Source organism: Triticum dicoccoides, chromosome 3B, assembly GCF_002162155.2.
Source record: "Triticum dicoccoides isolate Atlit2015 ecotype Zavitan chromosome 3B, WEW_v2.0, whole genome shotgun sequence".
Classification (NCBI taxonomy): Eukaryota; Viridiplantae; Streptophyta; class Magnoliopsida; order Poales; family Poaceae; genus Triticum; species Triticum dicoccoides.
The window spans coordinates 778,353,549-778,365,255 of record NC_041385.1 but is presented as its reverse complement, the minus strand read 5'-3'; the positions used below and the strand labels follow the sequence as shown (position 1 = coordinate 778,365,255).

Here is an 11,707-nt window from a genome sequence, read left to right as displayed (position 1 = left end):
ATAACCTCTCCCCTGCGGTCGAGAAGCTTATACCTTTTGCTTTTCATTTTTACCGAACTTGCTTCATTTCTGGAGAACTGTCTTTTAACAAACTCTGCTGCAACATGGAGTAATTTCCACAAACATGAACTATACTTACATAGAAATTTTCATTTCGGATTACAGTGAAAAAGGAAGCACTGAAAAATTAGTAGAGAGGAAAAAATCAGTCTATATTACGAGCCCTAAAACAAGATAATATGCGGTTAACACAGGCAGTGATGCCAATGTGCTGATTATGATCCTGCAAAAAAAAACATGGCTTGACTTATTATTGTATACGGGATGATACCACACACGTTGTTGCCGGAAATGTCATGCATATTTCAATGAGATATGATTGTGTGGAGTGTGAATATTTAAAGAAATATTATGATAACTAAAATTAGATATAACTAATAACATAATGAGGTTAAAATATTTATTAATTATAAATAGCATAATGCAATGAAATTCTCATGCATGTTTTCATGTTGAGGTGTTTTTTACTATGCAGGATTGCATGTTGTAGTGGACATTTTCCTATGCATGTTACATGATGAGGTTACATGCTTGCATGTGGTGAGAAATATGTTAACATTATACAATTAAAACCAATTGCACTTGTCCAAAATGAGAGATACATAAAAATTAGATCCAGTCTAATTAAATAGTGTGATCTTTAACAATTACTTACGCGGTACTAAGTACGCCAGAATGCAAGTCGTATTCTCGCGAGAAGACAAATGATCCTATAGACTGTGGCAATGCAGCCTATCAAGAGGAATCAAAGGAAGTATGAGTATAATGGTTTTCTTATACGAAAAAGGCAATGCAACATTATTATAACATGTGATTTTCAATCACCTGTAAGATAGTAACACGTAGAAGGTCACCTCGGAGTCCTAAAATTAGGGCTCCAGCTAAGGTGGCGGCTGGAGCCGCAATGAACCTCAACACCAAGCTCAACATGGACCAGCCTAGTCCACACACGATAAACTTGTCTTGTAGTCCTATGAACATGCCTATACACTGCAACAATCAGAATTAACTTTCCGGAATTGCTAAGCCTCAGTCGACTGAGACTTAACCAAGTCTCAGTCGATGTTATATTCGTAGGATCTTATGTTGAGATCCGTGCAAACTTTTCTTTTCATCTTTCTTTTTTCTTTCTTACATGTTATATCACCTGACTTAGACTTGGTTAAGTTTCAGTCGACTGAGACCTAGACACACCCTTAATTTTCATGCCTCAATCCTTGCATCTTTAGGCGCCCCTTTAAACTACATGGTTTGAAAAACACATGAATAGAAAAGGCACATAAATATGATATTACGAATTTTAGTTGTTTTTGTGTGTAGTCATATATAGAAGAGATAATAGTACTTGTTTAGTTGTCAGTTGTAACGCATAGAAAACACATGAATTTTCTATGGAGATCCAGACGCGTATATCCTACGTTTCCTCTTGTGAACATAATCGGCCCCAAATTCAAAATGCTAATATGAAACAAATACAATATACATATTGACTTGTTTTTTTTTTGAAAAAGATCGTTGCTATACATGTGGCACTCTCTCCATTACAAAGAATAAAGTGCGCACGGATTTCAGAGTTAAACTTAACCATGAACTAGATCAACTAAATGTGGGTTATATGTGACAAAATTATTACATTGAATTGATATTCGAAATAAGTGTTCAGTTGTATAATTAAAATATACATTGTTGATCTAATTTATAGTGCTTGTACATCTTATTCATTGGAATGAAGGTAATACTATTTTTAGAAACGCAAAGTTGACATCCTTTAATATTTTTAGAAAGGCATGTTTTTAGAAAGGCATATGAATAATATTTTTTTTAAATAAAGAAACGTTGGCTGTATTAATAAAGCAGGGTGGAAGCCTATTTCGGAAGAAAACAAAGAAACATAAGTTTGACTAATGGATAGCAAAACCGATCTTGAAATACGAATCTAATTGCAGTAGACTTTTTTGATAGCTATAAGTGCAGCTAGATTTGGTTGGCCATCACGTACCCATGCTGAACATTCCCATTCCAATGCCGGTCTTTGACATGATCGCGATCGAGCCATCTATGATGCTTGGCATCTTCAGGTGCCACCTACATAGTATATGATTGCAAACACATGCACTAGATTACTAATTGGATGAATTGTTGCAACTATAGATTGTACTAAGAGAAATTCCCTAATTAACCAATTCTGTTGTGCAACATGGCACATGCAAACCTGTTTGCCACACGGAAGACCACGCGACCCCTAGGAGGCTGGCGTACACGTTGGGGTTGCGGGCGAGCTTCACCCCGACCGCTCGCAGCAGCGGCGCCCAGAACGCGCACCCTGTCGCCGCCGTCTTACGGCCGCTTTCACCTTGTGCCGGCCATTCGAAGTCGCTCCCCAACGCCGCCTGGCTGCCGTCTTCTCGCGCGCCTCCGGCCGGCGCCGACAGATCGCCTTCTTCGCGCGCGCCTTGATCAGCATCAGCCGGCTCCGAGGTCACATCCAGCCAGGCCTGCCTCGCCTCGAAGACGATGAGCATCAGCGGGAACCACACGACGACCTGCAGGACCGAGAGCTGCACGATGATGTCGCCCGCCCACTTGCCGTACATGGCGTCCAGCAGCGGCACGCCCACGAGGAGCGCGTTGTTGAGCGCCGCCAGCGAGAAGCCAGTGACGCACCAGGAGTAGGACGAGGCCGCGCTGTGTTATGTCCCTCAACTCGAATTACTCTAGTTCATAGTGGTACAGGAGGGATTTGGGAGTTCAGAGAAGGTAGGGTTCGAGAAGGAAGAAGGGGATCGGGATGAGAGTACAATCCAGATAATTCTCCATGCCTCTTCACCTAACGCACACCAACACTTAACCACCCAGTTCCCAGGTGGCTGGGTCCAACTTGTGGCTGGGCCTCTTCTTTCTCCTGGGCCGGCCTTCTCCAGGGTTGTGGGCTGTAGAGGTACTTGGGCCCGTGACATTCTCCCCTCCTTCAGAATCGGCTTGTCCCCAAGCCGCAGCTCCCGGAAAGCCACTGCGCAGCTTGAAGTAGTCCTCCCACGACGCCAACGATGCCGGCTGATTCGTCCACTTGATCAACACTTGTGGTAGTTTTGCAGCACCTTGAGTGACGACGCGTCGAGCCAGTACTTGCTCTGGAATCCCCGGCGGCGAGTGTGGCATTGCTGGGTTCGGCAGCTCGGGCTCGACTGCCGTAGTCGGTGGTAGAGCTCCTCAAAGCAGCGACACGTGGAAGACTGGGTGGATCTTGCTCGATGCAGGCAGTTGAAGACGGGGTGTATCTTGCTTGACAATGTGAGTTCGTGTTTCATGATTCACATGTTGTCAAGAATGAGGTATTTTAAATCCATCAATCTCTTCTTTGAAGTTATCTTGGTATAGATTTCACCTAAAGCCTTCCTTAAAGAATGTTGCTAATTGTGACGCCTAACGATAATCCAAGTTTCATCCTATTCTCTCATTAAAAGGAGTTTTCATCTCCTTGCTGATCTCAATCCAATTAACTATTTCTACCGGTGGCCGGTTGTCACCTCATCATTTTGAGATGTTTGCCATAAGCCCACAACAAGCTTGTGCTTTTCGTTGTTGATTTTGCAACAACTCCATTCAATCCTTCTTTGCAAGGATGCTTTCCAAGTTCATTTGTGGCAGAAATTGTCATTTTCTTCTCCATCCCTTTATCCCAACAATCTAACTTCTATTCTTTCGTTCCGGAGGCATTGTGATGTTGCTCTCTTCACTAATCATCTTGTTTTGTCAAGATCATGTTCTTTTCCATACTTATCCATTTAACCGGAGTGTTGTGTTATCTCTTCAAGTTCTTTTCATCTTATCAAGTTTTCCTTCTTTTTTCAGTCGGAGTGCTGCCCAAATTATATCAATCTTATTCCTTCTCTATCTAGTTTTAACCGGAGTGGTTTCAAATTCTATCTTGTCCATTAAACTCTTGATTCGTGTCTTTACAACCTTCAAGTTCTCGTAATGTTCCGTGTTCCTCTTTTCTAACGGATTGTTTGCAATCTTGGTCATCTTCGTTGTTTTGTTTCTTTAAATTTGTTCAACCTCTCAAGGTTCGTGGTTTCACTCATTGGTCGAAGAAGCAACTTAGTTTTACCTCTTCTCTTCATCTTCCGTTTCTCTCCCGTGCCATCCTAGATCTCGGGACGAGATCCTCTCGTAGTGGTGGAGTGTTGTAACGCCTCGGATACAACTTTCCATATTCGTAACTCCAACTCTTGCCCTTTCCGGAGTTGCGATATGTTATTCCCTTCGTGGTTGGGTTTTTGCCATTTGTTTTGCATTTTGTTCATGCCATGCATCTCATCTCATAGCATCATGCGCATTGCATCAGCATTGTTTTCTTAAAACTTGCATCCACTCGTAGTTGCCGCTCCTCGCTTCTCTCTGTTGCGTTCGTTGACCGTTCCGAGACCAACCGGGTTTTCGATTCCCTCTTGTCTGACCGTTTGACCCTCTCTGCACTTTGCTCAGACCTCTCGCGCGCGTCCGAAAGTTGTCCCGAACCCGACCCGCTCTGTCGTTACCGATGGATCCGGATCATGTCCGAACATCCCTAAAATATCTTCAGTTATTTGTTGGACTCCCCTAAGCATTTTATTCTCGACCCTTTGATTTCGATCGGAGGGACCAAATGGCAGCTAATCAAATCCACGGGCTATAAATAGATCACTCCTAACCCTAGCCCTAGCCCGTCCAATCCATCCAATCCTCCTCGCGCCGCCGCCCACTGACTTCTCCAGCTGGTCTCCCCCTTCCTCGGCATCTGTCTGATCCTTCCACCCACCTCTCCTCGATTTCAGCCACCGGACAGTCGCCTGCGAACCTACCCAACCGGCGCTCTCCTCTGGATCCCCTCGATCCACCAACCACTGACAGAAACACCCGCAGGTGAGAGCTAGGGGCTCGATCCCCTGCTCATGCCCGAACTTCTCCAACCTCTGCGTCGTCCCACCCCTCTGCATCGGCAGCCAGGGCCCCGAGCGCCACCCTCACCCTCGAGCTGGAGCAGGCTGCTCCGCGCCTCCTCCCCTCTTCATGTGCCTCGATCCAGGGTGGACCGAGAGCAGCACCGTCCGGCCCCGACCAGCACCATGCCATGGCCCCACCGTCAAGCTGCTCCGACCCGCAGGTCCTCCTCACCGCGTCTCCTCTCCGTTTCTTGTTGTTCTTCTCCTACTGCTTCTCCGTGTTTCTCCTCCAAGGGCTGCGCCACCAAGTCAAGAACGTCGGCGTCCTCGTCAACTCTCCTTGCTGCCTCCGTTTCGAACCGCCTCTCGCCTTCGTCTGCTCGCGCCTGAGCCAAGGGCCCCGACGCCCTGTTTGACCTTCAGCCGCAAGCCCCGCTGCCGGCAACAAGTCCCTCGTACGCGTCGTCGGGATCGCGTCAAGTCCGCCACCGTCGTCCTCTGCATCGCGGCCGCGCCAACGTTTCTGTTTCTTCTGCATTGACCGCGTCTTCCCCCACGTGCCCGCTCGATCCAGCCAGCGCCTGGGACGCGAGCCGCCCCCGCGCCAAGTTCCAGCCGCGCCAGGCCGCCGCTGCGTCCTCTGCTTCCCCTGCAACGAGCATCAGCCGCTCGCTCGTTGTCTCATTGACCACGTCTACCCGCGACCTGGGTCGCGTCCAGCACGCCAAGGCCCAGCGCCTCTTCCACCGACTGGGCCGAGCCGATGGGTGAGCAGCCCGTCCAGCCCCTCTCCTGTACACTGCAGGTCCAGCCAAATTCGGCCCGATTCATGTTTTTTTCCGCGGAACGATTTTAGCTTTTTATTCAGAAAACTGCATGTTTACAGATTGCACCCTCATGTTCATGCATTTAATAACTCAACAACCGTGCATCGGATTAAAATGATTTAAACATGTAAAATGCTTAGAATTCTGTGTAGATTAATAATATGCCACTTTCATCCATGTTTAAAATGTTTAAAATGCTGTTTGTTTAAATTTGCTTAAATGCCATGCTAAAATGATTTATTTCATAACTAAATAACCGTAGCTCGGTTTTAAATGTTCTTTATATGTAAATGGGGTGGGAAAATGCATAGATTAACCTGGTGCACTTTGTTTTACTGTTTAACAACTCTAAAATATGGTTTAGGGCAGAACAGTACCAAACTCAAATTATGCACATGGGGATTTTCCGGAATTGTTGTTTGTTGTTCCGGCCTTATTTAAACTTGCCTAGATAGATAGTTTAATTATGCTTCACCTCTTGCCATGTTTAGTAATATTTAATATTGTTGTGTACCTAAACAAGAGCGAACTAAATAACTCGAATGTGGTGTTTTCGTTAATATGCAACGAGCATATTGAGCTCCACTAAACTTGTAGTATTGTTTGTTGCACTTTGCCATGCCATGCCTCATTAAACCGGACATGCATCATACTTGATTGTGCATCATGCCATGATTATTCTTGTGTGTTTACCATGTTGTTTCCTCCTTTCTGGTTTGCTTCTCTCGTTAGCTTCGGTTTCGTTTCGGAGTTGTGAGGATTCGTTCGACTACGTCCGTTTTGTCTTCTTCATGGACTCGTTCTTCTTTCTTGCGGGATTTCAGGCAAGATGACCGTCACCTTGGATCTCATTACTATCATTACTATGCTAGTTGCTTCGTTTTATCGCTATGCTGCGCTACCTATCATTTGCTCTTCATGCCTCCCAAATTGCCATGTCAGCCTCTAACCTTTTCGCCCTTCCTAGCAAACCATTGTTTGGCTATGTTACCGCTTTTGCTCAGCCCCTCTTATAGCGTTGCTAGTTGCAGGTGAAGTTGAAGATTGCTCCATGATGGACATGATTATGTTGGGATATCACAATATCTCTTATTTAATTAATGCATCTATATACTTGGTAAAGGGTGGAAGACTCGGCCTTATGCCTGGTGTTTTGTTCCACTCTTGCCGCCCTAGTTTTCGTCATACCGGTGTTATGTTCCTGGATTTTGCGTTCCTTACGCGGTTGGGTGATTTATGGGACCCCCTTGACAGTTCGCTTTGAATAAAACTCCTCCAGCAAGGCCCGACCTTGGTTTTACCATTTGCCTCATCTAGCCCTTTTTCCCTTGGGTTTCCGGAGCCCGAGGGTCATCTTTATTTACCCCCCCCGGGCTAGTGCTTCTCCGAGTGTTGGTCCAAACTAGAGCACCGTGCGGGACCATTCCTTGGCAACTTGGATTACGTCGGTACCTATACGCTTAGCTTATCCGGTGTGCCCTGAGAACGAGATATGTGCAGCTCCTATCGGGATTTGTCGGCACAGCGGGTGGTCTTGCTGGTCTTGTTTTACTTTTGTCAAAATGTCTTGTAAACCAGGATTCCGAGTCTTATCGGGTCTTCCTGGGAGAAGGTATATCCTTCGTTAATCGCGAGAGATTATCATGGTCTAAGTTGGGACACCCCTGCAGGGTATAGACTTTCGAAAGCCGTGCCCACGGTTATGGCCAGATGGGAATTTGTTAATGTCCGGTTGTAGATAACTTGACACTAGATACGAATTAAAATGCATCAACCGCGTGTGTAGCCATGATGGTCTCTTTTCGGCGGAGTCCGGGAAGTGAACACGGTTTTGGGTTATGATTGACGTAAGTAGGAGTTCAGGATCACTTCTTGATCATTGCTAGCTTCACGACCGTTCCATTTGCTCTCTTCCCGCTCTCATTTGCGTATGTTAGCCACCATATATGCTTAGTCGCTGCTGCAACCTCACCACTTTACCCCTTCTTTTCCCTTTAAGCTTTGCTAGTCTTGATACCCATGGTAATGGGATTGATGAGTCCTCGTGGCTCACAGATTACTACAACAACAGTTGTAGGTACAGGTTATGCGATGATCATGACGCGAGAGCGATGTTTGCTTGTCTTGGAGTTCTTCTTCTGCTTCTTATTCGATCAGGGGATAGGTTCCAGGTCGGCAGCCTGGGCTAGCAGGGTGGATGTTGTTTGAGTTTCTGTTTGTGTTTCATCCGTAGTCGGGTGTTGATCTCTGGTATGATGTTGATGTATTCTTGGGGCGTTTGTGCCTCTTGTATGTATCCCCATCTATTATGTAATGTTGATGCAATGATATCCACCTTGCAAAAGCGTATCAATATGCAGTTCTATCGTTGATGGGACCTTCGAGTCTCTTTAGGATAGTATCGCATATTGGGCATGACAATACCAAAATGCCTCGGAGGGTGGCCACATAACGTCTCAAAGGGTGAAGCGCCCAGTGTTGAATGTTTGGAAGTATTATACCAGAACTCCGCCTGACATTGAAACCAACGGTGAGGACAGGCATGAACAAAACAACGCAAGTAAGATTCCAAACATTGATTGACCCGCTTTGTGGTGCCATCCGTTTGCGGGTGATAAGCAGAAGACATGCGCAACTCTGTGCCCGCTTGCCGGAAAAGTTCCCTCCAGAGCTTGCTAGTAAAAATACGATCCCGATCGGAAACCAAAGCATAAGGAAGACCATGGTGCTTGTAGATGTTTGTCATGTAAGTAGATGCAACCTGAACAGCTGAGAAGGGATGGGCCAAAGGCACAAAATGAGCATACCTCGTCAACTTGTCCACAACCACTAAAATGCAGGAATACCCCTTCGAAACTGGCAGGCCTTCCACAAAGTTTAAGGTGACAGTGTGCCATGGGTGTGGTGGAACTTCCAGCGGCTCCAGCAATCCAGGGGTGCGCACATGCTCAGGTTTTGCTTGTTTGCAAACATCACAACTGGATACAAAATTGGTCACATCCATTCTCATACCAGGCCATGCAAACAGCCTCTTGAGCCGATCATAAGTCACGTGGATACCTGAATGTCCTCCAGACAGACTAGAATGCATCTGTCGCAACATGAGTTCTTGATCGGTTTTGTTGGAGCCAAGCCACACATGTCCTTTGTATTTGATCACTCCATCATGCACAGTATACGAAGCCGTAGGGTCTGTTGCCCCCGTATATTTCTGCAGCAGTTCACATGCCTGAGGGTCAGATTGGTACCCTTTGCTGATCTCCTTCAGCCAAGTGGGTCGAGCCACAGAGATCGCTAACAGAGCTCCATGCCGGCGAGATAAGGCATCTGCCGCTCGGTTCTCCACGCCTTTCTTATAGACAATCTTGTATTGAAGTCCGAGGAGTTTAGTGAGAGCACGCCGCTGCCAGGTGGCTGCGTTGATCAGTACGTATAATGAACTCTCCCGACTGTAAATACGGACGCCAATGCCATTAATAATGCCATGAATTCTTTCTCATATGCCGAAAGACCTAGATTTCGCGGTCCGAGAGCTTTACTGAAGAAAGCCAACGGGTGACCGTCTTGCATTAGCACTGCACCAATTCCTGTGTTCGATGCGTCAGTTTCAACTTCAAAGGTGCGATCAAACCGTGGCAAAGCCAACACCGGCGCAGTGATAAGGGCCTTTTTCAGATGCTGAAAAGCATCTTCTGCCTCGTCACTCCAAACAAAGACTGCCCCTTTTTTAAGCACGTTTGTCAGAGTTCTACTGGCCACACCAAAATTGCGCACAAACCGTCTATAGTAACCAGCCAACCCAAGGAACCCGCAAACCTCTCTGGCTGAGGTGGGAGTTGGCCAATCCTGAACTGCTGCAATGTTCTTGTCATCCGTTGAGACTCTTGAAGTGCAGCAACAGCTGCACAAGAAATTCACTTGGATGATTGAACCAATATAGCACTTGCTCTGATTATGACAATGCTGGAAGACATGCTATTAACATGAAACCAGTCAGAAGTTAGAGTATCTCAAATCATATACCCCCCAAACTATCCCTATATGTTCGGGCGAACAGCCCGCCAAAAAAAGAAGTCTCTCCAATGTTATTCTCCCTACATAATAGCATGGGCATGCAGCTAAATCCGCCAAGCACCTCTTGGAGATGTAGTTGTTGCCTCAGCAGATGCAGTTGCTATGCATGTTTGCTGTTACATACTGATCATGAGCAGTCTAATGGTATTGTGGATGAAAGGTATTGTGTGGTGCCAAGTGGCATCGACAAGCCAAACGATGTAAAAATGGTGCATGTAATTCCCCTTTTGCCAACGTTAAATTTTCCACTCGAGTATGTTTGGTCGATTTTTTTTTTCATTTCCAACCTCAGAAAATGGCTCAATGTCTAGTTTTCTACTCCCTCCTAGTATCAAAAACGCTCTTATATTATGAGACGAAGGGAGTATATTTCAAAATCATTTTATGATTTCCCCGACTAAGAGAATAATATAATTTCAACAACCGTCACACATTCAGAACACAGAAAGATGTGGTAGTAGTAACTTACAGTGAGTAAAACGCTTTCTTTCAATGTTTGTTAGTTCCGGATGTACTCCATGGTAAGCAAGGAAGTTTAATACTTGTGAATCCTTTCATCTTCCTCATGTTTAAAATAACTATTTCAACGGCCTTGAGATGTTTTGACACCAAAAATTGTTCCTTTGGCTTGTAGATTTCACTCGTTTTTTTAATGTCACACTCCTGTCGCAAACAAAATATTTTACTTAAATGAATCAACAGTATATGCAATTTCAAAGATAAGACATCATAGATGGAAAAATTTATACCTCAGAGGAAAAACCTAGTTGAAGCGTAAACCTCTCAAGATTGGGTGAGTGCTGGAGAAAGTAAACTAGACCACTGAATTAGCAGTCATACACCAGTCACCAAGCAACAATGATTTTAGCTTGCTGAAGATAGGGCACCATTTTATATCCTTTCTGAAGATCTGGACAAAGTGAAGAATTAAAGGAGAGCTGAAGCTCTAACTTAAAGTACATGGTTTAATAAAAGCAGATTTTCGAAATTGTTTGTTTATTCAAAAAAGTGTTCACAAATGACAAAAGAAATTCTAAATTTAAAAAATGCTCGAAAATTCAAAAATTGCTAATGAATTTCAAGACATTCTTATTGAATTTAAAAAAAATCCATCTGAAATTTTTTCGCAATAATCAAAATTTGTTCCCAAATTTCAAAAACTGTTCGTGTATTCAAAAAATGTATGCCAATTCAAAAAAATCATGATTAAAAAATTTAAACATGAATTTGAAAAAATATATTAAAAATTTCAAAAAGTGAGTGTAATATCAAAAAATTATTCCTGGATTTCAAAACTGTTCATCAATTCAAAAAAGTGTTCACCGATTCATAAAAATGTTCACAAAATTCAAAAAATTGTTCCTAAACAGAAAAGAACACAACCAGGAATGAGAGCAGTTTCGCTGCTGTTAGAATACTCATTCTTACATGGCTGAGCTCCAGGATTAGAAGCTCAACATATGTATGATATGCAGAACATCCATGTTAGAAACGCTAGAAGCTCAACATATGTATGATATGCGTACAAATAAGTTCTCATGTCCCAATTTCTCAAAATAATTGCTCACTAGCTATCCAGTATACAAACATGCGTCCATCCTTTTTTTTCCTTTTTGAATTTCTCAATATCTATAAGCTGCATCTTACACACCTTTTAATTACCGTATTTTGTTTCACAATTGATTCATCATTTTTCCCTGCAAAAGAAGTTCATCATCTAATTTTGTTGCAATCCACATTGTCTCATTCCTTTAAAAATTATAGATCATTCTTAACATACATCTACACCACTTCCACACCGATACAACAAGTTCACCTTTT

General features: G+C 44.2%; 1 protein-coding gene across 1 annotated transcript; it reads right to left on the bottom strand.

Annotated features, from left to right (window-relative positions):
- Window positions 1-210: 210 nt before the first annotated feature.
- Window positions 211-5,039, bottom strand: LOC119280004 (probable auxin efflux carrier component 5b). Its single transcript, XM_037561020.1, has 6 exons — window positions 4,810-5,039; window positions 2,284-2,745; window positions 2,060-2,175; window positions 886-1,043; window positions 716-792; window positions 211-283 (listed from the first exon to the last, which is right to left on the bottom strand). Exons 1-6 carry the CDS (start codon window positions 5,037-5,039, stop codon window positions 211-213), a joined length of 1,116 nt encoding a protein of 371 aa, XP_037416917.1.
- Between the last annotated feature and the right edge of the window lie 6,668 nt (window positions 5,040-11,707).

Coding starts and splice junctions, on each gene's coding strand:
- LOC119280004 (XM_037561020.1), bottom strand. CDS start 5,039: ATGCAGAGGGGTGGGACGACGCAGAGGTTGGAGAAGTTCGGGCATGAG. Junction 2,746..4,809: donor GGGGGAGACCAGCTGGAGAA/GTCAGTGGGCGG, acceptor GACATAACACAG/CGCGGCCTCGTCCTACTCCT. Junction 284..715: donor TCTGGCGTACTTAGTACCGC/GTAAGTAATTGT, acceptor TTTTTTTTGCAG/GATCATAATCAGCACATTGG.